Raw genomic sequence first — 26,168 nt, 5'->3', positions numbered from 1 at the left:
ACAACTATTTGCTTGGTTTTCTTTGTTTCTTTCTTTTACAAAAATCCTCCCCAGAAAATAATTGGTATAACTTTTCTTGTTTTTTTCAATGATTGAATTTATTTAAAAAATTAATATTTTTATTTAAGCACCATGATTACAAACATTTATAGTTGGGTTTCAGTTATAAAAGAAAGAACACCCTCTTTCATCAGTTCACCATTCCCATCACCAATGCACCCCATCTCCCTCCTCCCCTACCCCCTGCCTGTATTCAAGACAGGCATTCTACTTCTCTCACTCACTACCATTGCCATGATAGTTGTTAGAGTAGTTATTTTTCTAGCTAAACTCACCACTCTCTATGGCAAACTTCATATCATGGACCAGTCCATTCAGCCCTCATCTCTTATCTCTGGGTATTATTACAATAATGTCTTTTATTTTTCTTTATTTTCTTTCTTTCTTTATTTTCTTTCTTCCAGCCCTCATCATTGTCTCTGGGTATTATTACAATAATGTCTTTTATTTTTCTTAAAACCCATAGACGAGTGAATCTATTCCATGTCTATCTCCATGTAACTTATTTTACTCAGCACAATAGTTTAAATATCTATCCATGGATAGAACAATTTCATTACTTCATTTTCCTAACAGTTGCATACTATTCCATTATGTATATGTACCAGTTTCTTTAGCCACTCATCTGGTGTTGGACATCTAGATTCTGATTATTGTAAATAGTGCTACGATGAATATAGGCATACAGAAGGCATTTTTATTGTGTTTTTGTGTTCCTAGGATATATCCCTAGGAGTAGTATAGCTGGATCAAATGGAAGCGCAATTTCTTTTTGAGGAATCTCCATACTGTTTTCCAAAAAAGCTAGACTACATGGTATTTCCACCAGCAGTGAATGAGAATTCCTTTCTCCCCACATCCCCACTGATTGTTCTTGTTCTTTGTGATGTGTGCCATTCTCTGTGGCATGAGATGATACCTCATTTTTGTTTTGATTTGCATCTCCCTTATGATTAGTGCTATGGAGCATTTTTTCATCTGGTAGTTCTTTGAGGAATTGTCTCTATTTCTTCTCCCCATTTTTTGATGGGGTTAGATTTTTTTTTCTTGTTAAGTTCTATCAGTAACTTGTATATCTTGGGTATTATCCCCTTATCTGATGGATATTGGTGAATAGTTTCTCCCATTCTGTGGGTGATCTTTGTATTCTAGTCACTATTTCCTTTGAGATGCAGGAAGCTTCTCAGTTTAATATAGTCCCATTTGTTTATCTCTGCTTCCACTTATTTGGAGAGTGCTGTTTCCTCCTTGGTCTCAATGTCATGAAGTGTTTTACCTATGTGTTCCTCTATATACCTTAGGGTTTGGATCTGATATTAAGGTGCTTAATCCATTTAAATTTGACCTTTGTGCATGGTGTTAGATGGAGGTCCAAATTCACTTTTTTTGCATGTGGCTGACCAGTAGTCCTAACACCACTTGTTGAAGAGGCTTTCTTGCTCCATTTTGCATTTATTGCCACTTTATCAAAGATTAATTGGTTGTATATCTGGGGAACATTCTCTGAATACTCAAGTCTGTTCCACTGATCTGAGGGTCTGTCTTTATTCCAATACCATGCTGTTTTAATGACTATTACTTGTTGTACAATTTAAAGTTGAGGAAAGTGATGCCTCCCATCTTCTCTTTCCTTGGGTTATTTTAGCTATTTTTGGGTGTTTATTGTTCCAAATGAATTTCAGGAGTGTTTGATCCACTTCTTTGAAGAATGTCTTGGGGGGCCGGGAAGGTCGCGCTAGAGGTAAGGTGTCTGCCTTGCAAGCTCTAGCGTAGGATGGACTGCGGTTCGATCTTCCAGCGTCCCACTATATGGTCCCCCCAAGCCAGGGTGATTTATGAGCACATAGCCAGAAGTAACCCCTGAGCGTCAAATGGGTGTGGCCCAAAAACCAAAAAAAAAAAAAAGAATGTCTTGGGTATCCGTAGGAGAATTGCATTAAATCTGCACAATTTGTTGAGGAGTATTGCCATTTTTTTGATGTTACTCTTCACAGTCCATGAACAGGGTATGTGCTTCTATTTCCTTTTGTCCTCTTTTATTTCTTGAAGCAGAGTTTTGTAGTTTTCTTTGTATAGGTCCTTCACATCTTTAGTTGACTCCAAGGTATTTGAGTTTCTGTGGCACTAATGTGAATGGGATTGTTTTATAAGGTTCATTTCTTCTCTATTATTACTTGTCTATAAGAAGGCCATTGTTAATTTTGTAGCCTGACATTGCTTTATGAAGCTAATGTTTCTAGAAGCTTTTTGGTAGAGTCTTTAAGGTTTTCTAAATATAGTATTGAGTCATCTGCAAACAGTGAGAGCTTGACGTCTTTCTTTTCTATCTGGATGCCCTTAATACCTTTTTCTTGTCTAATTGCTATGGCAGTACTTCCAGTACTATGTTGAATAGAAGTGGTGAGAAGGGGCAGCCTTATCTTTTACCAGATTTTTGAGGAAAGACTTTTAGTTTATCAACAATGAGAATAATATTTGCCATTGGCTTGTGGCATATGGCCTTGATTACATTGAAAAAAGTTCCTTCTGTTCCCATTTTGTTGAGTTTTTTTTTATCATGAATGAGTGTTAGACCTTATTGAATGCTTTCTCCACATCTCTTGATATGATCATATGATTTTTATTTTTTCATTTGTTGATATGATGTGTTGATTGATTTATGTATGCTAAACCATCCTGGAATGTATGCTAAACTGCATTCCTGGAATAAAACCAACTTGATCTTGGTGTATGACCTTCTTGATGAGGCAATGGATCTTATTTGCCAGGATTTTGTTGAGGATCTTTGCATCTGTGTTCATCGAGGATATTGGTCTGTAGTTTTTTTTTTTCTTTTTCTTTCTTTCTTTTTTTTTTTTTTTTTTTTTTTTTTTTGCAGCATCTCTGTCTGGTTTTTGTATCAGAGTGATCTTAGCTTCATAAAAACTATTTGGGAGTGTTTCTGTTTCTTCAATTTTCTGAAGGAACCTGAAAGGGATTGATAGTAGTTCCTCTTGAAAGGTTTGAAAGAATTTGTTAGTAAATTCATCTGGGCCTGGGCTTTTGTTTTTGGGAAGACTTTTGATTACATTTTAATTTCTCTGTAGTGATGCCTCTGTTTAGATATGCTAGATCATCCTGGTTCAACTGTGGAAGATTATGAGTTCAAAAATGTATCCATTTCTTTCATATTCTCATGTTTTGTGGCATAGAATTGCTAAACTGTGCCACTGCATTAAATCACAATTGGTTCATATGTCTTTTAAATACATTATCATATACTTTATTATCTAATTTAGGAAAATTTTTATAAGTAAAGGAGAATTCCATTAACAATTATTCTGGAGCAACAGATAGAAATCTGAATTGTATTGACAAACTGGGATGCCTGGTCGCTCTAACTTTTCTTTTTTTTTTTTTTTTCAGTTTCGGTAAAAAAACAAATACCATTAAATTTATTATCAATCTTTTTTTGGGGGGGGGATGTTTTTTGCACTCTGGGATTTCTCCTGTCTCTGTGCTCAGAAATCACTCCTGGGGCTGGAGAGATAGCATGGAGGTAGGGCGTTTGCCTTGCATGCAGAAGGACAGTGGTTCGAATCCTGGCGTCCCATATGTTCCCCCGAGCCTGCCATGAGTGACTTCTGAGCCTAGAGCCAGAAGTAACCCCTGAGTGCTGCCGAGTGTGACCCAAAAACCAAAAAGAAAAAGAAAAAAGAAATCACTCCTGGTAGGCTCAAGGACCATCTGGGATGCTGGGTATCAAACTGTCACTTGTCAGTCATTTTTAAGTATAAATTTTTATGGTGTTAAGTGTATTTTTTTATAGTACTGCAAATTGAAAAATATCTGTAGAACTTTTTCAACTTGTAGTACTATGACACTATAACAGCTATACAATAAATATTAGTTCCTCTTTCTTCTTCCCAGCTCTTACTCATCACCTTTCTAATTATGTTTTTATGATATTGACTGTTTTTGATCCTGTAGTATTTGTCTTCTTGTGATTAGTTTATTTTATATAATGTGTCAAGGCTCTCCCATGCTGTAAATATAAGGGACCAGAGTAGTAGTATAGCAGTAGGGTACAGACCTTACATACAGCTGACCCAGGTTCAATCCCTAGTACTCCATGTGGTCCCCAGAGTAAGCCCTGAGCACTGCTGGGAGAAGTTCCAAAACAAAAAACAGATAAAAAGAAAAAACATACTGAGGTCATCAATAGCATAGTGGTAGAGTATTTGCCTTGCTCGTGGCTGACCCTGGTTTGATTCCCCACATCCCGTATGGTCCTCCAAGCCTGCCAAGAGCAAGTTCAGAGTGCAAAGTCAAGAGTAGCCTCTGAGTGCCACTGGGTGAGGCCCCAAACAAATACTGTAAGTATGCCCAGATTTTCTTCTTTTTTTTTAAAGACTAGATTTCTCTTTCTTCTGTTTTATGATGCCAGGGATCTCATGCATGTGAGGCCTTTGTTTTATCACTGAGCAACACTGTTAGCTTCAAGACTAATATTTCCTTGTGTGCATATGCCACATGTTTCCTTATCTATTTAATCATTGATAAATAATTTAATTGCTTTATCTTTTTGGCTATTATAAAAACAGGTATGCCTGGGTTTTAGAATATATCCCGAATTCTGTGAAATTATATGCTTAGAAGCCTTGTGTGTTTGTGTGTGTGTGTGTGTGTGTGTGTGTGTGTGTGTGTGTGTGTGTGTGTGTGTGTGTGTGTGTGTGGTTTTGGGGGGCCACACCCAGTGGCACTTGGGTTATGCCTGGTTCTGAACTCAGAAATTGCCCCTGGTTCGGGGGACCATATGGGATGCCGGGGATCAAACCCGCATCTATCCTGTGTCAGCCACTTGCAAGGTAAACATATTACTGCGTGTTACCACTCTGGCCCCCTTCAAAGCCATTATTACCAATATGATCATCCACAGAATCTCAATCAGTAAAAAAATTTTAAAGAAATATAGTCAGAAGTTGGTTCATATATTAATTCTCTTAATAGTTTGATATGGTACTTTTTTCTTTTTTTAATTAATATCTTTATTTAAACACCTTGATTACAAATATGATTGTAGTTGGACTTCAGTCATGTAAAGAACACCCCCTTCACCAGTGCAACATTTCCACCACCAAAGTCCCAAATCTTCCTCCTCCCAACCGTACCCCCACCTGTACTGTACTCTAGACGGGCTTTCTACTTCCCTTATTTTTTTTATTTGTTTTTTTTTATTTGTTTTATTTGTTATGATAGTTTTCAATGTAGTTATTTCTCTAAATGCACTCATCACTCTGTGGTGAGTTTCATGTCATGAGCTGGACCTTCCAGCCTTCCCTTTTTTGTCTCTGAGAATTATTGCAAAAATGTCTTTTATTTTTCTTAAAACTCATAGACAAGTGAGACTATTCTGCATCTATCTCTCCCTCTGGCTTATTTCACTCAGCATAATAGATGCCATTACATTCAAGTATAGGAAAATTTTATGACTTCATCTCTCCTGGTGGCTGTATAATATTCCATTGTGTATATGTACCACAGTTTCTTTAGCCATTCGTCTGTTGAAGGGCATCTTGGTTGTTTCCAGAGTCTGGCTACTGTAAATAGTGCTTCAATGAATATAGGTGTGAAGAGGGGATTTTTGTATTGTATTTTTGTGTTCTGAGGGTATATCCTAGGGGTGTGTGTGTGTGTGTGTGTGTGTATCCTAGGAGTGGTATGGTATTTTTAACTAAGATTAGAAAAAAGCTCCATGGAGTGGTTTTTATAATGGCTGCATCATTCCATACTATATTCCCAGTAGTGAACCAGTTTTCTAACTTATTCATAACCTTACCAGTTCTCATTCTCTTCTGTTTCATTGGTAGTAGCTATCCTGTTATTAAAATATCTGAGGTAATATATTAATGTTACTTAATTTTAATATTTTATATATAAAATATAAGTATTTAATATGTTTCTGACTCATACTTACTAATTTAGGGCATCTTTTCATGAACTTAACTCATTATTTGTATATCTTTAGAAAGGTAATCATTTGTCCTTTGCCTACTTATAAATCAAGTTATTTTTTTTTTGTTATTATGACATTGTAGATCCTTATGCTTTTTGTTGTTGTTGTTGTTGTTGTTTTGGTTTGATTTTTTGGACCACATACAGTGATGTTCAGAAATCACCCCTGGCTCTGCGTTCAGAAATCACCCCTGGCTTGGGGGAAAATATGGGATGCCAGAGGATCGAACCACGGTCTGTCCTACATTACCACGTGCAAGGCAAATGTCTTACCACGTGCATCACCACTCTGGCCCCGGATCCTTAAGTTTTTTTGTTTAGTGTTTCATTTTCTGGGTCATACCTACCAGTGCTCAGGGAGCACTCCTGGCAGTGCTGGGGGATCATTTGCAGTGCTGGAAATTTAACCTGGGTCACCTGATTGCAAGTTTTTAATGTTACACTGTACTTTCAGGTCCCACATATTTTGCATATTATCAAAGATATGATGTTTGTTATTTCCTATAGCATATGCTTTCTTTTAACTCCATTATTTCTTTTTTTATTTAAAAATTGGATTTTCTCTCCTCTGGAGAAAACCTGAGTTCTCTCTCTTTCTCTGTCTCTCTGGATCCATCTATCTAGGTACCTAGCTATTTATCTCTCCCTGCTCCACTTTTCTTTCTCTAAATTTCTTTCAATAAAAACTATGTTGCAGGGCTGAAAGATAGTACATTGGGTAAAGCATTGCATGAAAGCACTAACCCTGGAACTACATGTAAAACTGTTAAGGTTGTTTTTTGTTTTTGTTTTTTGTCTACTTTTGGTGTTGTTGATTAAACTTCCAGTTTAGGAAATAAACATTCATTGCTAAACCTACTATCCTGAAGCATCCTCTACTTTCTTACACTTGGTTTTGTTTTTTATTTTTCACTTTTAATTCTGATCTTACATGTTAAATTTTGGATCGATTTGACCTGACTCTTACCTGTTTTAAGGAACAGACCCAACTTGATTTATTTTCTGTTGCTAACAGGTGATCTGTGCTTTTTTAGTTTTGTTTTTATTTTTGTTTTTGGTTTTTAGGTCATACCCGGCAGTGCCCAGGGGCTACTTTTGGCTCTACACTCAGAAATAGCTGTTGGCGGGCTCGGGGGACTATATGGGATGTCGGGATTCAAACCACTGTCCTTCTGCATGCAAGGCAAATGCCCTACATCCATGCTATCTCTCTGGCCCCTGATCTGTGCTTTTTAAAATTTTTAGAGACGAAAGCCTACCAATTGCTGAAGCAGGCCACACTTCAGGACAGCAAAAAGCCAGCTGACGACCAGTGTCAAGAGGACAGTGCTCCTTCGGACCCACTCTCAGGTCAGTAAGGGCAACATCAGCGCACAAAGCCAGCTCCTGGAGCACCCAGGATCGGAGCAGCCCTTGTGTACAGGGAACAGTGGTTGTTTTCTGAAGGTTTCTGTTTGGTTTGGGGGCCACATCTGGCAGTGCTCAGGGTTTACTCCTACTGGCTCTACACTCAGAAATTACTCTCAGCAGGCTCAGGGGACCATATGGGATGCCAGGGATGGAACCTGGGTTGGCCGCATCCAAAGCTCTCCCTGCTGTGCTCTCACCATGGTCCCTTCTGAAGGTTTCTGGAGTCTGCTATATAAGTTTCCACACAAACTGGTGACAGCTAGAATAAGTCTGCTTTTCTCTGTCCTGTGTGAACAAGTTTGGAAGAAATGTCTAGCCTACAAATATTTGCTCCCCACAATGAAGTTAGTTAGACAGGATCAAAGAATGAGTAACTTTGATGTACATGAGTTTTAGTCCCTTGTATGTGTATCCAAATTGTGGTAGTATTAATATTCTAGTAGTCCATATGTTTGTTGATATGTAACATGATCCTTTACCAGTTGTATGCCAAAATATACTTAGATTTAGTTTCTTCATTCCACCCTGTGCATTGCAAGATTTTTGATTTTCCAGCAATAGGTTCAGTAAAATATGATATGTTCACTGTCTAGCCCTGCATCTAGAATTTGTTTTTCACTTGGTCACATATTACATTTTACTGCCATTCTCACTCTCAACCACAGAAATTCTCTGGGCTCCAGAGAAAATCTAGAAACTGAGGCCAGAAAGATAGCATGGAGGTAAGGTGTTTGCCTTGCATGCAGAAGGACGGAGGTTCAAATCCTGGCATCCCATATGGTCTACCGAGCCTGCCAGGAGCGATTTCTGAGCATAGAGCCAGGAGTAACCCCTGAGTACTGCCGGGTGTGACCCATAAAAACAAAAAATAAAGAAAAGAAAAGAAAATCCAGAAACAGAGAAATAACTGTATGGCAATTAACTGTAAATAACTGTAACTTAACTGTAAGTTAAGAAATAAGTTAATGGCTTTAGTACAGGCAGTGAGGCTTTGTATTAGGAAACTTCCTACAACTCTACCCAGGGAAGCTACAGCCTGTTTTGGTCACTTTCTACATCAGATGCCTAAGGCTCTGGACCTGTTGTTAAGAAAGCTGCTGAAATCCTGGGCCTTTTTTCCATGTCTGCAAAGATCTCATTCTGGAAGCATCTGGACACTCTGTTTGGCCTAAATGTGGACATGTTGTTAAGAACATTGCCTTACTGTCATGCTAGGCAAGCAGTGGCCAATTAGAAATTTAGCAAATACCCAACTATGATCATGTTACTTAAATAAAAAATATATTTAAAAAAAAAAAAAGAAAGAAAGAAATTTAGCAAATGCTGTCTGCTGAGATGCCCTTGCACTCAGATCTGGGATCTCCAGTCATTTCCAGCTAAGAATCACACAACTCCATTTTCTTTCTCATACTGTCACACCAATTTAGGAACACACCAATTTAGACTGCAATGTATATCTGAAGGTACGTAATGTTCAGAAGCAAAAGAACTAACAGTATGATCCACTAGCAGCCAGAGCTTACTAAATTTTCTGTCAATAAATAGCTTCAGTGCAAGATACGATAATACACAATAATATAAGATACACAAATTTTCTGGTTGCTATACTCTTTTTTTATTCCTTTGATTTTTGGGTCATACCCGGCAGCGCTCGGGGATTATTCCTGGCTCTACTCTCAGAAATAGCTCCTGGCAGGCTCAGGGGACCATATGGGATGCTGGGATTCGAACCACCATCTGTCTGCATGAAAGGCAAATGCCCTACTTCCATGCTATCTCTCCAGCCCCTGGTTGCTATATGCTTTATTTTTCTTTGCTTTATTTTTCTTTTCTCTTCTTTTTTTTTTTTTTATTTTTTTTGGTGGGGGGGTATGCCATACCCAGCTGCACAGAGGTTATTCCTGGCTCTGCACTGATAAATTAGTCCTGGCAGTCTCAGGGGATCATATGGTATGCCTGGGATCGAATCCAGCCGTCTGCAAAGCTACTACAAGGCTAATGCCCTACTCACTGTGGTGTCACTCTGGCCCCATTTTTTTATTTTTATTTTTTTGGTTTTTCGGGCCACACCGGTTTGATGCTCAGGGGTTACTCCTGGCTACGCACTCAGAAATTGCCCCTGGCTTGGGGGGAACCATATGGGACGCCGGGGGATTGAACTGTGGTCCTTCCTTGGCTAGCGCTTGCAAGGCAGACACCTTACCTCTAGCACCACCTCACCGGCCCCTTATTCTTTTTTTAATAATTTTACTCCCACTTACTTGGAATCAAATGTATTATAATCAACTATGTCAATATGCGATACATGGTCTTTAAAAAAAGTAATTTTATATATGTAAAATAATATATAAGATATATACATATATGTGTGCATATATGTATATATGCACACATATGAATCTCCCTTGGTGGCTAGAGACAACTCAAGGGGCTGAACACTTCCTTGGCACATGTGAGGTTCCATACCTGCTCCCTTCAGGCCCCTGAGCCCCACAGTGAGCCTGGAGTAACCTCTGATCACCATCAGGTGCTCAAGCAAATAGTAACAATTATCAAAAATGTTCAAGGCTGCTGAGAGGCAGAGATCAGGGTTGCCCTACAAACTGCAGAACATGAAACTGGGGAGCAGAGAGGGACAGACCAGCAAAGAGGTGGCTTGTATAACTGATGAGAGATGCAAAAGTGAGCATGCATCACTGTCCCTGAAAGCCCAAAGCAACTTCTTGACCTGGTTTCCACCCTTCGTTATCCTGGGAGCCACAGCTGTTCATCCTCATTAACAGAGAGAATCAGCCTGTGCTCAGTGCCATAGAAAGACCCGTGGATACACAAGTGCATATGGATTATTTAAAATAGACCTCTTTAGGAAGCTGGAGCAATAGCACAGTGGGTAGGGAATTTGCCTAGCATACGGCCAACCCGGGTTCAATCCCCAGCATCCCATATGGTCCCCCGAGTCTACAAGGAGTAATTCTGAGCACAGAGCCAGGAGTAACCCCTGAGCACCACCAGGTGTGGTCCAACCCCTCCCCAATAATAAATAGAAATAAAATAGACATCTTTGGATGATTTTTTTTTTTTCAGTTTTTGTAGCTTCTATATAATAGTTCTGAAAGAGGCTGCCCTCTTCAGCCTCCACCATTTCCTTTCCAGTATCCTGCCATTATGCTGTGCCTTACCTTTAGGACTCCCAAGTCTTTCACAGCTTGAAACACTCCTTCCTCCTTCATCTGTTGATGTTTGTTTTACCAGACTTACTGGGAGGTCTATTTGGCCACTAATGCTCACCCTTCTTGTTTGTGCTTATGACAGGTCTGAAAGTTGGCAGCAAGACAAAGACAATGAATAAAATTGCTTCAGAAGCTAGTTTTTCATCTAGCAATGGAAATCCTTTGTCCAGGTAAAGTCTGAAGGCCTTTCTGAACAGTGAGAACAAGATGAGACCTGTCACTGGGTAATGAATTCAACTCTGGGCAAATTATTTTGTTAGGTGGCTAGATGGACAGTTATGGTTGGGTTTTTGTTGTTTTTTGTTGTTGGTGATGGTGGTCTAAAATAACATTCAAAACTTTAGTCTTCTTGGAAAATATTTACCCCTGCACCAAGTATTGTTTTGCAGCTGTTGTTTCCTTGGTTTAAGATTCAATTGACACCTCAGTGAACCACAAATTAGCGTCTACAGCTGCTCGCAGTAGGACTGCTTAGAGACCACACAATAGAGGGAGTCGGGAAAGGGCAGGGAGAAGACATCATGCCCCCAAAGAAATAAAATTGCCCATTTCTTCTTGCTGAAATGGCTGATATATATACACAAACATAGAAAGAGATTGCTAGTATATATGTTACATATATACATATACAAAAGCAATTGCTTTTGAATTCTTCTTTTTCTGTTTAACCAAGTGTTTTTACTTAAGTTCGTTTTATCTTTTCTTAGACTTTCTTACTTATTTTCCAGAAAGAACCAAACTAATCTGTTCACATTTTTTAAATGCAGCCCTTCTTAAAAGTTGTTCCAGGTTGAAAGCTAAGTAAGTTTGTGTTGGATTTGTCATTCACATGAAATACTAAACATGCAGTGGCATCCAATCCCTTTGAAAAAAATTAAAATTGAAAATGTAAACAGTCATCTGGTGAAAGGTCATTTTGCTCTGGAATGAGTATCTTTGAAAACAGTACAGCGAGTTTCTTTTTTAAATAACATTTCTCATTAAAAGGCATCTTTTTAATTGCATTACATTAGGATTCATTGCTTACCTCAAATGAAATGTAAAAACTTGTAAAGTCCTATAAATATATTTGTTCTAGAAATGTAGTGTTTTTCAGTAACAAAAATTACATTTTTATTTGCAGTTTTATAAAAATTACAATATATTTGGGTTTTTGAATATAGTCTTTTTCTGTTGTTGTTTTGGGGCTACACGCAGCATTGCTCAGAAATTATTCTTGGCTCTTTGCTCAAGGTTCACTCCTGGTGGGCTAGGGGACGATATGTGATGTCAGAGATCAAACCTGTGCAGGTTACATGCAAGGCAAATGCTGTATTATTATTACTATCAGTAATAGTACTTCCTGTATTATTTTTTGCTATGGACCCAGAATATAGTATATAAAAATATTTTTCTAAAATGAAATTACTGCTTTTAGGAACCTGACAAGTTCCATTTTAAGAAATTATTCATTTAATTACCTGAAATTAATCTCAATACTTGGATTTTCATGTGGGTTTTTATTGTTGTTGTTTTTCATTTTGGGCCACATCCAGTAACACTCAGGTTACTCCTAGCTATGCACTCAGAAATCGCACCTGGCTTGGGGGACCATATGGGATGCCAGGGGATCAAACCACGGTCTGTCCTGGATCAGCCATGTGCAAGGCAAATACCCTACCACTGTGCCGTTGCTCCAGCCCTCATGCATATTTTTTGAAGGAAGTGGGAGATGAATATGATACAGAAGGAGTATAACAATATTAAATTTTTATAAATTATAAATGCAAGTTCTAGGTCTTCTGAAAAGAAATCAAGGAGTCAGAGCAATAGTGCAATGGTTAGAACTTGCCTTGCATGCAATTGACTGGGTTTGCTCTATATATGGTCCCTGGAGCCTCACTGGGTGTGACCCCAAAACAAAACAAAACAAAACAAAACAAAAAGACAATAAACCCTATAGGTACTTTTCAGGAAGTAATGTTAACCATTGTGCTTAATATTGTCTCCCTTTAGTGTTTAAACATCTGAGAAGTGCTGTTTTCATCATATTTCAGAGGCATTTAATAAAAACAACAATGGGGAGGGTTATATGCTAATAAGAGCTGGCCTTGCACAGGCAAGTCAACCTGGACTTCCACATATGTGTACACATGGCACCACACATGTTCTCTCATCTCCGCAGGAGTTATCCCTGAGCACACTCAGGAGTCAGCCCTGAGCACCAAACCCTCCACTGACCTCCCCCGATAATTCGTCTGTAACTTTTCTTTGCATGTCCATGTTTTTTCCTTCCACCCCCTATATGTCTAATTGTATCTGTGTATAAAACAAAACATTTTTCTCAGACTGATAATTTTATTTCATCTTTATTTCACTAAATTCAAACTAAAATGTTTTCCTATTTGAGGTGAAGGACCTTTGTTAATACTGCTGTTTCTGCATGAAATTAATGTTCTAGAGAAATGATAAGCAATCTCATCACCTCCTTTAAAAGGAAAAATAAAATCAAACATCTTAAGGAACCCTCGGTTCCAGACACTTGATAATAATCCATCGATGAAAGGGTCTGCCTTGGATTGTGGAGTTTGGCTTGCCAGCAGGGTTTGGTTCTTGTGCAGGCTTGGTGTCATGTACAACCCTGGGTCTGGAGAGCCCTGGTTTTGCTGTTTGTGCCTGGATTCACTGAAATTTCTTAGCGGCTTACATTTAAGGATCCCACTTACTGCAGTCACTCCTCATGCTTTATTGCTTTTACAAGTGGTCTCAAAACCCAGTACTTGAGAATAAACATAACAGTGCAGTGCTGTATAGCACTTTTAAAAATTCTTCTTTACTCTAGTTTGTCAGTGAGCTGATGAGCAACCTCAAAAAAAAAAAAAAAAAAAAAAAAAGACTTGCTGGACCTTAAAAAAAAATGGCTTCTTCTGATGTCCTAAAGACAATAATTGTGATGTGCTAGTTAAGCCCAAACTACAGCTGAGGGATTTTACTTTAAAGCAGCGGCTTGGGTGCAAAAATGCATTTATAGCTCTTTGTCTGCACCTCATTATGTGTGGGCCTGATTCATTAAGTAATTGGTTTGCAGTTGTTTACATGAGTATTAAGGCCTTCTTTTCAGCCGCCTTTGAGAGATACATTGTGCAAATGTTGCCCGCGATGAATGCAGAATGAGGGCCAGAGGGTCCGTCCTATTGGCTAAACAGTGCGCTCTGTTGAAAAGCCAGAGAAAGGGATTGGGTGCTGCTTTGCATAGCAATGACTTTCTTAATAAGCGTTACAGATTAATACACATAAGCTATAAAAGATGCAAAGAGATACTCTTAGCACATTTATACACGCTCGTTTCATTGTGACGGCGGTGGGGGTCTGCGCGCTTTCATATTCCGTTTTTCAGAGCAGCGCTTCAGTGCATGAGCCGTAATAGAATCCGATGTTTATTGTATTATAAATCACGGGCAAGTAGGCAGATCGGCAACAGTTTATTATTAAAGATTCTTTCAGTGTAAATCTTTCTCTACCATTGTATTTGCTTCGGCAAAATCATTTTGTGGTTGAGTGGGGCTGAAAGGCATAATGTACGAAGGAGTGAGTCCTAATGGGGAGCCGTTCTCCGCGTAAAGACCACTTGTTCCCTTTTGTTCTGGGGTGCATGCCAGAGCTTCCTCTCCTTTGCAAACATTGTCTCGCTTTACCTTCCCCCAGGAAGCCGGTGTTTTTGTTTTGTTTTGTTTTTTTCTTTTTCTTCACGCTCCCGGACCTATTGATTCAACGAGAGTATATTTTAACAGCCTGCCGTGTAATTTAAGTTTACGGGTCGGATCGAACGAAATAACATTCTCTCCCCTTCCCCCAAAAGAAAAGAATGTGTGCTTGCAAAATAATTGCCGGGGAGGAGAGCAGAAGTCTTGGCCCCTGCAGGGCCGCCGTGGGTGGCAGCCGCGCCCGCCTGCAGCATCAGGAGCCACCAGCGGGGGGTGCCCGGTCCCTGCAGATGCTTCGGGCAGTGGTGCACCATCACTGTTCCCCGAGCCTTTTGCTCCTGGGATGTAAGATCGCCAAAAGCCAAAAGTCGATGTGATACAAATAGCATTTTCCTAGCAATCCTTTAGGTTCTCTGACTCGGTCCAGCAGGTCTATATTCGCCATCAATTAATTCTGTTGAATTCGTATACTTTTAGTCAGGATAGTCTGTATGCCTCTTATCATAAACGCTCATGTTTTGTTTTTCTTTTCCCGCGAATAGGGAAGAACCATCTTTAGTTCAGTGAGCTGGAAGGAAGGAGTTAAGTTGATCTCCGGGAGCTAAAATAATAAAAGTAAAAATTTAAAAGGGCATGTACTGCAGGGAACCTGCTTAACCATCAGGGGGCGCTCGGACTTTTTAAAACCCCGAGTTGTGCCTTCCTTTAAAAACAGCAGCTACCTTTAAAAACTGCAGCAGCTTTCAGGTATGCCCCAAAGAGAAAACAAATCAGTGCACAGACATTTGTGGTTACACTTGCAGATATTTTATTACGTTGAAAGATTTTTTTTGCCCTTGATATTTCAGAAGTCTATTTTTGAGAAAATTCCAACTGAAGAATCTGTTTGAAATATTTTACTGCTAATTTAACTCGTAGTCAGAAATCACAAAAATTTGCAAAATTCAAAGCGTAAATGCAAATGTCTTCTCCCAAGTTAGCTGTTTGGGGGTTCGATGGGGAACCTTCCCTCTCTTGTCCCCAATACCACAGACCCTGTTCTTCGCAGGCCACCAGAGTCTCATTGTCAAACTCCACTGATGTGGCCACAGAGAGTGACTTCAGTGGTTTGTTTGGACCATAGATATTTTAAATTACATTTATACAATTATGTACATATCATTTTTTTGACTAAGAGGTTAAATCAAAAGTCACTGTGTAACTAACATTCTGTCCCCTCCCAGCGGGCCAGAGTGACTGTCTTAACACCCCAACCTAACTGCTTCAGAGTTTCAGCTGACTCTCTGGACCGAGGTGTGTGTGTGTGTGTGTGTGTTGCGAGGGTGGGAGGTCTGGACCGAGGGAGGGTGTGTGTGTGTGTGTGTGTGTGTGTGTGTGTGTGTGTGTGCCCTCACAGAGCCTCTCTGCTGTGTGCCTAGGTTCCGTTTCAGGCTCTTTTGAAATTGTTTAGTTTTTGTTTTGGGGCCACAGTTGGCAATGCTCAGGGTCTACTCCTGGCAGGGCTCAGAGATAGTCAAACCCACATTGGTGTGTGCAAGGCAAGTGCCCTTATCTGCTGTGCTATCACATTTTTTGAAATTCTTTGCTCCACTCCTTTACCTGAACAATATGCCTGCCAGATTTTCAAAGCTAACTTTTTTCTTTGTTTTGTTTTTTGTTGTTGGGCTCCTGGCTTTGTACTCAGAAATTACTCCTGGCAGGCTAATAGGACCATATGGAATGCCAGGGATCAAGCCTGGATTGGCTGAGTATAAGGCAAACACCCTGTGGGTTGTGCTATTGCTCCAGCCCCCGTTAAGACTTAACTCTTTATCTTCTACAAGTTTCCTACACAGGAACTATAAAGTGTTTAGTATTCAGTAGCCCTGAGGGTATTTCTGTCATCTGTGTGGTCTGGTGGTTACTATTCCATGTGGTCTTCTTACTGAACTTGGAGGAATTTTTCGTAAGCACAGTGGTCAATGGCCATTAGCATTTATGTCCACATGAACAGCTGCAGCTCAACTCAAGCATTTTTATTTATGAAAAGAGAGTTGCCACTGTCCTTACCTTCTATGGCATCACATACAGAGCAACAGTGCATCCTGCCTTGGGAGAATTCTCAGCAGGAGTGGATGCGAGAGGCTCATGTGTACATAGACCAGGGGTGGCGAACACGTGGCTCTCAAGCCGCATGGGGCTCCCTGCCAAAATGAATGTGTCTCTTTGCCACTTATCATTATTTTGTATACTGTGGCTCTTTGCCAAGAGTGGATTTTGTTCTGCTGCTTCTGAGGAGGGACCTCTGAGGAGAGATCTCCGAGAGTGTGGAGTCCCGCCCCCAGGCTGCATCCTCCCATCTCCCATCCCTCAGAAACAAACTGCCAGGCAGGGTTGAGGGGGAAACCCGTGTGTCACATGTTGGGTCACATAATTGTTAAAATTATATGCTTTTGTGTGAGTGTTTGTCTGTTTTGGCAGGTCACTGCTTGGTATGGCTCTCTGACTCTCACAGTTTAAAATTTTGGCTCTTTGTGTCGAACTTGTTCACCACCCCTGACATAGACCTACTCGTGGTCCTCTCTGATTGGTCCTTTGAACTCCTGCCTTCTGCTTTCACAGTGTATAGGAAGCCAGACCTGGGATTCTTACCTGACTGGTGCCTCTTGTGGATTCTTGGTCCATGCTGTTCCAAGTGAAGGAATTCATGAGCCACCAATGAAACCTCAGGCTAGAAAGTCTGTCTGCCTGCTTGAAAAAGCCCTGGGAGAGGAATCTCCTAGTGTCTTCCCCACCCCAAGAGTCCACATATATTAGACTTGTTTCCCCATTCCTCCTTAATAATGCATTTCCTATCCCATCACCTCTTCATAGAACTCACAGCTGCTCATCACAAACCAAGAACAGGCCTTTCTACACTTTATGATTGCATACACAGGTACAGGTGCTGTTCCTAGAATAAAAGCTCCTTTGTCTTGATTCTAGTCAACTAGTACTTAAGTTTGGCAAGGCTGGGAACAATAGTGACTGGGCTTAGAGTTGTATTCATCTGTGTTATTGAAGGCCAAGGACGTTATACAGTTTAAGCTGTTTAAAACAAATATAACCAATTACCAAAATGCATTTAAGAAAATTAAGATAGTTAGGGCTAGAGAGATGGTACAGGGATTCAGATGCTGCCTTTTATACATTCAACCTCAGCACTGGAAGCCCTCCACCCCCTCCCCCCCCCCCAATTTCCTCCAAGAATCATCTCTGAGCGCAGAGCCAGATGTAAACTGAACACAGCCAGTGTGGCTCAAAGGGTAAAAAAAAAAAAGATTGACAGTAGAAAGTGGGAAGAGGTAACATCAAAATGTTAACATCTACCTTGTTGGCATCCAGTATTTAACTAGTGAAAAAGATCAACCAGCCTTCTGGGGTGCCCTACACACAGCATTGTCTTGTTAAAATGAGACCAATTAAATGTAGTCCAGAGCATCTGGACTCTTAAGTCTGTGGCTGTGGCTCTTTACTGTATGTCTTTTACAGTTTCTTTCTTACAAGATAAAGTACTTTCATACTCTTGGATAAAATTAAATTGTAAGCACATTTGATAAATATGGTAACTGTATCCTTTGGCTTAGAACTTGGACTCGTCCCTATCTTATTCTTTAAAAAGTGATTTCTCTCTCTCTCTCTTTCTCGTTCTCTCTCTCACCATTGTAGCTAAATCAATTGCCTCTGGTTTCCACTTTAAGCAGAGTTTCTCTGCCATCTCTATATGACCTTCCCCTACCTGTATTTTTTAGATGTGACTCCAAGAAATAAAGAATTGCAAGCAATAAAGATCAACCTACATTTCAATATTACATTAACTTGCAGTGATGGCTTCCCAAAAGATACCCTAAGGTGGGAGAGGATGAAGTAAGAAATACTTGACATCTTTCTGGTAAAATACATGAATTTAATTCAGAACCTGTTTCTTAGAAGAAAATATTTTTGAGAAGAAGCTTGAAGAACCTGATTCTGAAATCACATAATTCAAACTAGAGGACATATTATTACTTAAGTACAGATCAAGTATTTTTATTATATTTTGGTTTTTTTGTTTATTTGTTTGTTTTTTAAGGAAATGGACCACACCCAGGGGTGCTCAGACCATATCCCCAGGGATGGATCCTGGCTGGCCTGGGCAGGGTTCAAATTAAGTGATAGGGATTGCAGCCAGGTCAGCCAAAGCCAACGCAAGCACTTTATACCCTGTATTGTTGTTCCAGCCCCAGATGCAGAGTCTTTAAGCAGGGCCTTCTGCTTACTGAGGTTTGCCTTTTCCTTATTCTCTGAGCACCTACTGAGATCAAAGCCCAGGCTGTTCATGTGCGTGGAAACAACATGGTTGTCCTCATCATGCTTAAAGTCTGGAGCAGAGGAGGGCTGCGCTGGTTAGGAGAGAGATGAGTGTGAACATGTATCATGGAAAGACATAAAAAGTCAGGAGCTCGTGGCCAGAGAGATAGCATGGAGGTAAGGAATTTGCCTTCCTTGCAGAAGGACGGTGGTTCAAATCCCGGCATCCCATATGGTCCCCCAAGCCTGCCAGGAGCGATTTCTGATCATAGAGCCAGGAGGAACCCCTGAGCGCTGCCAGGTGTGACCCAAAAACCAAAAAAAGAAAAGAGAAAAAAAGGAGAGAACTGGGGAACTGGGACCAGAGAAATGGCATGGAGGTAGTACATTTGCCTTCCATGCAGAAGGATGGTGGTTCAAATCCCAGCATCCCATATGGTCCCCCAAACCTGCCAGGAGTGATTTCTGAGCATAGAGCCAGAAGTAACCACTGAGCGCTGCTGGGTGTGGACCCCCCTTCCCCCAGAAAAAAATAAAAAGTCAGGAGCTCAAACTTGGAAAGTCTGCAGGATGAGAGCTTTTGTTATATACAAAGGAAGACTTAGGAAAGGGTTTTAAGTGAGAAAATAAATGATCAAATTTGTGACCTGAAAAGTGGCAAATGGATCCTAAGAGTCAACATGAATATGATTGAGTACCAGCTAGGCCATAAGAGAGACCCATCCAAAGAGCATTTTTTGACTAGGAGATAGCACCTAGGGCAAAGAGTAAGGACTCTGAAAAGTACTAGGTTGCAACCTGATGCCTGGTGTAGGACTAATAGGGGACAGAATAGTATACAGGGCTTTGGCTGGGCAAAGATGCCTTTGGCTGAAACAAGAAGAGAAGCCAGCTTCGGTGGAGGGGAGCTAAGCACACTGGGATTTTGGCGTGGATGAGTATGTTGAACTCTGGGGTACTTTGAAGGTAGCAAGTGAGCACTGGACATGTTCTTAAGGCTCAGAGAAGCAGACTAGCCTTGCGTAAGTACCTGCTCTGTGCTCTTCCTGAATCAAGGACTTCCTGCAGCCACATCCCACCCACTGTTCAGTCCTGCCCCTCCCTTAGGCCTATGAAACCATTTTTGGCTTTAAAAATAGAATCCAAGAGCGCTGCTGGTGTGACCCAAAAATAAAACAAAACAAACCAAAAAAGATAGAATGGAGAAATGATAGATACATGATTAAGATGTTTTCTTTGCCTGTGGCCAAACCTATTTTGATCTCTAGACATCTGAGATGTGCTCCTGAGCACCACCAAAAGTGACCCAGGAGCTCATAGTGACCCAGGTGACCCAAGTGTCACCAATAAGTAGCACCTGATGTCACCTGCAATTAACCCAGAATCTTGGAGACAATTTTCCTCTTAGAGGCTCACACTATCTGTGCCTACCTTCCTTGATGCCCCCATGGCTGATAGTTGGAATTGGACTCTCCCATAGCTCTAGGGCCCTCTGTTTCTCCTGGTGAAATGCTACAGGCCTCTAGTGACCCTGGCATATCACAAAGCACCAAATTTAAAGGGACCTCCAATAAATATTGAGTGTAGAAAAGGGTACTTTAGTGGAGTGTGTTTTACTGAAAAGAGATGTAAATTATAGCATTTCTGACAGAAAGGAAGATTTTTGTTTGGTTGGTTTGGGGGCCACTTTTGGCAATGCTTGGCCAATCACCACTTCTTGGTGCCAGGGATGAAACCTGGGACTCTGGTATGCAAAGCATGAACAATTGCCCTTTGAGCTTTTCCCCTGGCCCTCAAAATATGTTTTAACCCATAAGACATGGCTCAACAGGAGAGACAGACGTTTGCAGACTCTGTCAAGAGGCCAGGATGCTGCTCAGGGAAGAGCACAGGGGAACTCATCTGTCTCTGATCTGAAGAGCTGGACTCTCATCTAATGATATCTCAACTAGAGGGGCCAGAACAATAGCACAGCAGAAGTCATTTGCCTTCCCTTGGCCGACCTAGAATGGACCCAGGTTCAATCCCCAGCACTCTATGTGGTCCCCTGAGCCTGCCAGGAACAATTTCTGAGCACAGAGTCAGGAGTAACTCCTAAACACCACCAAGTGTGGCCCAAAACCAAATAAATAATAAAAAAAATTTCAACAGAAATGTGGGCAAATACTTTGGTAACACCACTAGGAAATAAATCAAAATGTCAGGCCACACATAAGCAGCCATTTCTTCTTAGTAAGCACACCTTTGGCCATTTACTCTGAACATTAAAGAATATAAAGAGCTGGGATGTGGCTCGTACCTGGCATGTGTGAGGCCCTGAGTTCAAGCCCCTACATCACAAAAAAAGGATGAGAAAAAGATCTGAAGAGATAGTACAGGGTTTAGGGCTCACACTTGTATGCATCTGACCTGGATTTAATACCAGTCCCCCACATTTGCAATATGTAGGCAAGGTGGCCATGATTATCACCAGATGTGGTCCAGGGGGATCCCAGAGTACCAGTGGGGTGACCCCAGTGGTCTCTGGCACTGAATGGTTGGTCCAGGTGGTATTGCCTGGCCACCCTGAGACACATAGTATCTCCTCACTCACACACACACACACACACACACACACACACACACACACACACACACACACATCTGAATATGAAAAATGGTTGAATAATGTTCCTAAATAGGGACTTTTTTATTTTTAATTTATTTAAAGAAAATGTATTACATAGTTGACATAACTGATCATAATACAGGAAGACCAAAAGCAATATGATTTTAAAAAATTGAAAGAAAAACTAAAGAGATGGAAAAGAAAGGAAAGAAGTTCAGTAGCAAGTATATTTTTGAAAATTATTAAATCACAATTCATTAAAGCACCTACAGAAAGTTTAGTGAGCTCTTTTTAAAAAAAAAGGATAAGAGTTGGGGCCGGAGAGATAGCATGGAGGTAAGGCGTTTGCCTTTCATGCAGAAGGTCATCGGTTCGAATCCCGGCGTCCCATATGGTCCCCCGTGCCTGCCAGGAGCAATTTCTGAGCATGGAGCCAGGAGTAACCCCTGAGCACTGCCGGGTGTGACCCAAAAACCACAAAAAAAAAAAAAAAAGGATAAGAGTTAAAAAAAAAAAAAGATACAGTAATAATGGTGTGAGAGTGGCAATTGTAGTTTGCATAGGCCCAGCAAAATATGGGGAAAATGGGAAGAAAAAAAGCTTTGGCCTAAATACAAGGAGACCTTATCCCTGAAGTTTTCTGGCATAAGATCAACTCGGCTCCAGACATACTAGGTTGTCCAACCCCTGAGTCATTCTATGTGGTCCCGGTGAAATTTTTTTGCACATTAGCTGTTGTTGGTGTCAGGTTTCTGTAGTTAAAGATTCTGGTTTCTGTGCATTTCCTTCATTGAAGATGATGTAGAGCGTCTTCTAGTTTCATCTCACCATTAGATGTGAGCGTCCTGCCCTGCAAGCAGGTTGTTGCTGTTGCTGAGTCGTATGGATGCTAAGAGAACACTCTTTAGAGTAAGTCTAAAGGAAGTGGTAGGGTAGCTGGAGGGTCTTCCCTGATAGAGGTTTGCTTCCTGGTGATGTTATTGTGGTTGTTTTCATAGATGGTCAATGGTTCAAGGATGTATGGACAATGCCCAGTCTTTTTTGACCTTATCCAAGTCATTATGCCAATGTTCAAGGGATAAGGCCAAACTGCATTACAAAATATGTGTTCATATCTCTATTAGATAGGAACTTGTTTGCATTTGTAATATTTTCCCACTAAATGGGGACTTTTAAATCATTAAAATCACAGACTTTTGAAAATACCTGATATATATAAGAGCTCATAGAACCAATGTCTTTATATTGCCTCTACTGATCAAACAAGCCCCAAAATGTAATTGTGTGTGTTCAAGGTACTTGCATTTGTTTTGTTTTGTTTTGCTTTGTTTTGTTTTGTTTTGGGCCACACCTGGCAGCAGTGCTCAGGGGTTACTCCTGGTTCTGCTCTCAGAAATTGCTCTTGGCAGGCTTGGGGGACCATATTGAATGCCAGGAATCGAACTTGGGTCCATCCCAGGTTGGTTGTGTGCAAGGCAAGCACCCTACCACTGTGCTATCACTCCAGCCCTGATACTTGCATTTTTATCTAGCACATATTTGTTTTGGTTTTTGTTAGGGGGGCACACCTGGTGGTACTCAAAGGCCGCCCCTGGCTCCATGCTGGGGCTCACTCTCAGCAGTGCTGGGGCCATCATGCAGTGCCTGGGATCAAACCACTGTTGCCTGCATACAAAGACTCCACTGCAGCCTGCAGACCTCTCTGAATGTGTTCATAGCTGCAATTAATCAAATGGTTTGTTTTAAACGCCTTGGTTAAACTGATTGGCCTGTGATCTGTGAACTTCCTTACCCTTTTCTTAGATTTGAACATATTTTTGGGGTGGGACAACATCCAGCAGTTCTCAAGGATTACTCCTGGCAGATGCTGGGGATCAAGTCTGGGTCAGACATGTGCAAGGCAAGAACCCAATTATATGTACTCCGGCCCTGAATGCTATTATTTTGAATCTGTTTTAAGTATCTAACTGGTTGCTTGTCTATTATGTCTCTGCCTTGCTCCTAGCCTGCACACACAGGCAGTGCAAGGGTCATTATGACTGGGATGTTCTGCCACAATGAAGATTCTTTCCCAAAAACATTAGAGTTCAGAGCAGTTGTGACATTTTCTCTTTGACTTAAGTTTAGGAAACTAAATGTAGATTATCTAGCCCTCTGAATAATCTGATTAATCATCCCCAATATACTCAATGTACAAAAAGTATTAATCTGGTTACTCTTTGGGGGTCTTACCTGGTTTGTTTATTTTATAGGTATCAAAGCAAGGAACTGCCAACCAATTTAAAGTCTAAAGGTAAGAGAAACTGGAGACAAAGATTTCATTTTGAATTTTATTTTATGTATTTATTTTTCTTCTGGAGGACTACCCCAGACTGTGTTCAGGTTTATTTCTGGCTTTGTGCATGAGAAACTTAGTTCGATGACAGGGATGAACCAGAGTCAGGCATGTGTCTGGAAAGCTTCTTACGTGCTGTATTAAAAGAATTTCACCAAACGAATGGAGTGGCATGTTTTAATCTTCCAACATCCTACAGAAGGCTGTAAGGCTCACCAGTGCCCACAGGCTCTCGAAATTTCTCCTGGGCTGTGGCCTCTGGGAACATTAGAGGGCGTGTTTGGCACCATCCTTCTGGAACCACACGGTAGCTGAGACACAAGGGCATCCCAGCCCGCAGCAGCCAAGCAAAGTTTCAGGCGCGAGTATGAATTTCCCTTCTCTTCCTCCCTCTTGAGCCCAGAGGAGGCCAATAGCACAGACCAGGCCATAGTAGCTGGCCTCTCACAAAACATGAGTAACCCTACTCCTGAATCAATCTTCAGTCTCAATCCACATCCTGTAGTAAAGAGTTGGAGAGAGTAGATGAGACAAGAAAGTGTTCTGAATTGGACTTTTCTGAACAGTGTCTGGAACACTTTGAAGCATGTGAATTTGGTTTGATTTGGTTTGATTTGATTGACAAAGTTATTGATAGTTGAGTTTTAGGCATATAATATTGCAACACCAATCCCACCATCCCATGTCAGGTCACATTACCAGTGCTCTTATAGTCTGTGATCCACCAAGCCAAGTTGTCCTCTTCCTCTCCCAATCTGCCTGCCACCTTTACAATTCAGTGGTTACAGCTCATGTTTTCAGTATTGTTGAGCCTGTGCTTTGGGCTTAAGAGCTATGCTACTCTCCCATCTCACCAATCTAACCGAAGCTCCAACTCCTGTTCCCCCATTACAACCCTTTCTCACCTTCTGTCTTTCCTTTTCTTCTCTGTCCTCCTGGAAGTGTATGAAGTTGTGCAGAAATGACCTTCATCGCAGGTGTTTTTATCAGGCTACACCACATGGTGTCCCTAGCAGACTCTACAGGCCAGTGCTCCAATCAGCTAATTCTACTGATTATACTGAGCTAATCAAGGCAAAGCGATGCTAAATAATTGTCTGGTTTTCTCTTGCAGCCTTCTGGGGTGAATCTGATGACAGTAACTCTGAAATTGAAGCAGCTTTGCGTCCTAGAAACCATAATATAGCTGATGATTATGACGATTTTTATGACTAATCAGATGAGACATCTATTGGAATTAAAAATCTTGAAGCAAACTGTTAGCTTCTGTTCATATGCGATACCCCAAACAAGTGTGTCCTTGTAAGTGTTCTTATTTGTTCATGTGGGAAATTTGAATCACATTGTTATTTCACTAAAATTTCACAGTATAAATGTGAACTAGCATATTCATTTTAAGTGTTACTAAATAAAAATGATTAATGCAATATGCCCGTAAAAATTCTATTTTTTTCTTGTAGAAGTTCACAAGCTGATTCTAAAATTTCTACATAAATTCAAAGGACTCAGAACAAACAAAACAGTCTTGAAAGACAATTAGGAATACTCACCTTCCCAAATGAATGCATGCTAAAAGTTGCAATAATCAAGACAATGGCAACGATACAGAAATATAGATCAATGAAGTATCAATAGACACAAAATCTTCACAAAAAGAACCTCTCATTTCTAGTCAAGTTTATCAAGATCATTCAATATTAAAAAGAATTTCTGGGCCCGGAGAGATAGCACAGCGGCGTTTGCCTTGCAAGCAGCCGATCCAGAACCAAAGGTGGTTGGTTCGAATCCCGGTGTCCCATATGGTCCCCCGTGCCTGCCAGGAGCTATTTCTGAGCAGACAGCCAGGAGTCACCCCTGAGCACTGCCGGGTGTGGCCCAGAAAACCAAAAAAAAAAAAAAAAAAAAAGAATTTCTTTTTGGGCCCGGAGAGATAGCACAGTGGTGTTTGCCTTGCAAGCAGCCAATCCTGGACCAAAGATGGTTGGTTCGAATCCCGGTGTCCCATATGGTTCCCCATGCCTGCCAGGAGCTATTTCTGAGCAGACAGCCAGGAGTAACCCCTGAGCACTGCCGGGTGTGGCCCAAAAACCAAAAAAAAAAAAAAAAATTTATTTTTAACAAAAGATGCTGGCTCATCTGGATAACCTTGTACAAAATATTTAAATTGGATTCCTACCTCACACAATAGCTAAAAACCAACTCAAAAATGGATCAAGACCTGAATGTTAAAAGCTAATGTATAAAATTCTTAGAAGTAAAACATAGGCATAGATTTTATATTTCGGAGATTTTTTTCTTTTTGGATTTTGAGCCACAGCTGGGAGTGCTCAGGGGTTCTTCCTGGCTCTGCGCTCAGAAATCACTCCTGGCAGGCTTAGGGGACTATATGGGATGCCAAGGATCGAAGTTGGGTCAGCTGCATGCAAGGCAAACACCCACCCACTGTGCTATCACTCCAGTTCCTATTTTGGAGATTATTGTAGTGACTTCATTTTATAGGAATGATCAATTATATACTTCTCTTTCAATCTTCTTCCACT

The 26,168-nt window shown here is 40.7% G+C and overlaps 1 protein-coding gene across 1 annotated transcript in view; it reads left to right on the top strand.

Moving 5' to 3' along the window:
- The window catches only part of KIZ (kizuna centrosomal protein), a 132,568-nt gene extending 107,684 nt beyond the window's left edge, over nucleotides 1-24,884 (top strand). The window contains 4 exon segments of the mRNA XM_049774332.1: nucleotides 7,300-7,404; nucleotides 10,777-10,864; nucleotides 23,546-23,586; nucleotides 24,743-24,884. Of these exon segments, the coding sequence (XP_049630289.1) occupies nucleotides 7,300-7,404; nucleotides 10,777-10,864; nucleotides 23,546-23,586; nucleotides 24,743-24,843 (335 nt within the window). The 3' untranslated portion in view covers nucleotides 24,844-24,884.
- Nucleotides 24,885-26,168: the final 1,284 nt, after the last annotated feature.

Source organism: Suncus etruscus, chromosome 6 (genome assembly GCF_024139225.1).
Source record: "Suncus etruscus isolate mSunEtr1 chromosome 6, mSunEtr1.pri.cur, whole genome shotgun sequence".
Classification (NCBI taxonomy): domain Eukaryota; kingdom Metazoa; phylum Chordata; class Mammalia; order Eulipotyphla; family Soricidae; genus Suncus; species Suncus etruscus.
The sequence above is the reverse complement of the archived record's forward strand: the minus strand, read 5'-3'. Positions and strand labels throughout refer to the sequence as shown.